The 1,114-nt window shown below is 55.5% G+C and overlaps 1 protein-coding gene across 1 annotated transcript in view; it reads left to right on the forward strand.

The window, feature by feature from the left end:
• KANSL1 (KAT8 regulatory NSL complex subunit 1) overlaps positions 1 to 359 on the forward strand; it is a gene marked incomplete at its 5' end in the record, with an annotated part of 29,024 nt that extends 28,665 nt beyond the window's left edge. The window contains one exon of the mRNA XM_009577118.1: positions 111 to 359. Within this exon, the coding sequence (XP_009575413.1) occupies positions 111 to 359 (249 nt within the window). The remainder of the gene's footprint in view (positions 1 to 110) is intronic.
• Between the last annotated feature and the right edge of the window lie 755 nt (positions 360 to 1,114).

The raw sequence follows: 1,114 nt of genomic DNA on the forward strand, positions 1-1,114 counted from the left end.
TGGAGCTGCCTGCTCCGACCGCCGCTGCGGGCAGCCGGAGCCGCGCATGGAGAGGGAGCAGAATAGCTTTTCTGGAGGATTTTCCATAGCCTGGTGTCTCTTCCCTTCAGGCTGTGCAGCCCTGGGAGCGACGCACCTTCCCACTCTTGTACGATCCCAGGACGGAGTGCGAGGACCAATCTGACCCCCAAGACCGGTCGTGGCGCTGCACCCGGCGCACATCAGGCAGTAAATCCTCCCGGGAGACCGATGGCACTTCTGCTTTGCCCAACCTGGCCAGCCTCAAGAGCCGAACCCCCCTGGCGACACCCTCCTCCTCCTCTTCCTCCGCAGCAGTTCAGCGGCCAGCGCACAGATAGAGACATACGGGAAGACATGAGCAAAACCAACACACAGAACTAACTCTTGGCATTAAAAGCTTCCAAAATCTGCGTTTGATATTCAAACATCCTGCCGGGAATTTTCACAGTTTTTAGTGAATTTAAGGAGTTTAGAAACTGTTTTTTGTTTTCTTTTTTTTTTTTTTTTTGTTTTGGTTTTTTTTTTTTTCCTCCATGTTTCCTTGTCACACGAATGAGAGCCCCCAGATTCCTCCCAGCGGAGTGAAGCCTCGGGAGGGGAGCAGCCCACCAGACCCCCCTCCCTCTTTCCTCCCCTCCCTTCTTAGGTGTATAAAACTAGAGCACAGGATTTAGCTGACTAGCAGACTTCGGGGATAGTTTTTCTCAAGCGAAAGGGTGTCTTTTTCTCTTAACCCGCTACCCCCCCTTCCCTGAAAGGTTTTAGTGGAGTGAAATTAGTGGTGAAAAGTGATGTCTTGGGATTGCAGCCTTCACTAGCTGTCCGTCTGTCCTGACGTGCAGAGTGCCTGCCCTGCACTTCCACCCTCCGGCGTTTTCCTCCCCTAGGTTGTAGTTCCAGGTATCCCGAGGGGTGACTCTGCCCTCCCCGATCTCCCCGCTGCCCCCCGGGGCCGCCCGCCACCTCCTTCCTTCTCTCCTGGTTTGGGAGCAGCCGCGTGCTGTGCCGAGGTCTGGCTGCCCTGTCTGTCGGGGGAAAAGGAAGGACCTTTTTAGCCGCTTCACGCACAGCTCCGCGCGGGAGGAGCGGGATT

Source organism: Fulmarus glacialis, unplaced genomic scaffold (assembly GCF_000690835.1).
Source record: "Fulmarus glacialis isolate BGI_N327 unplaced genomic scaffold, ASM69083v1 scaffold24524, whole genome shotgun sequence".
NCBI lineage: Eukaryota > Metazoa > Chordata > Aves > Procellariiformes > Procellariidae > Fulmarus > Fulmarus glacialis.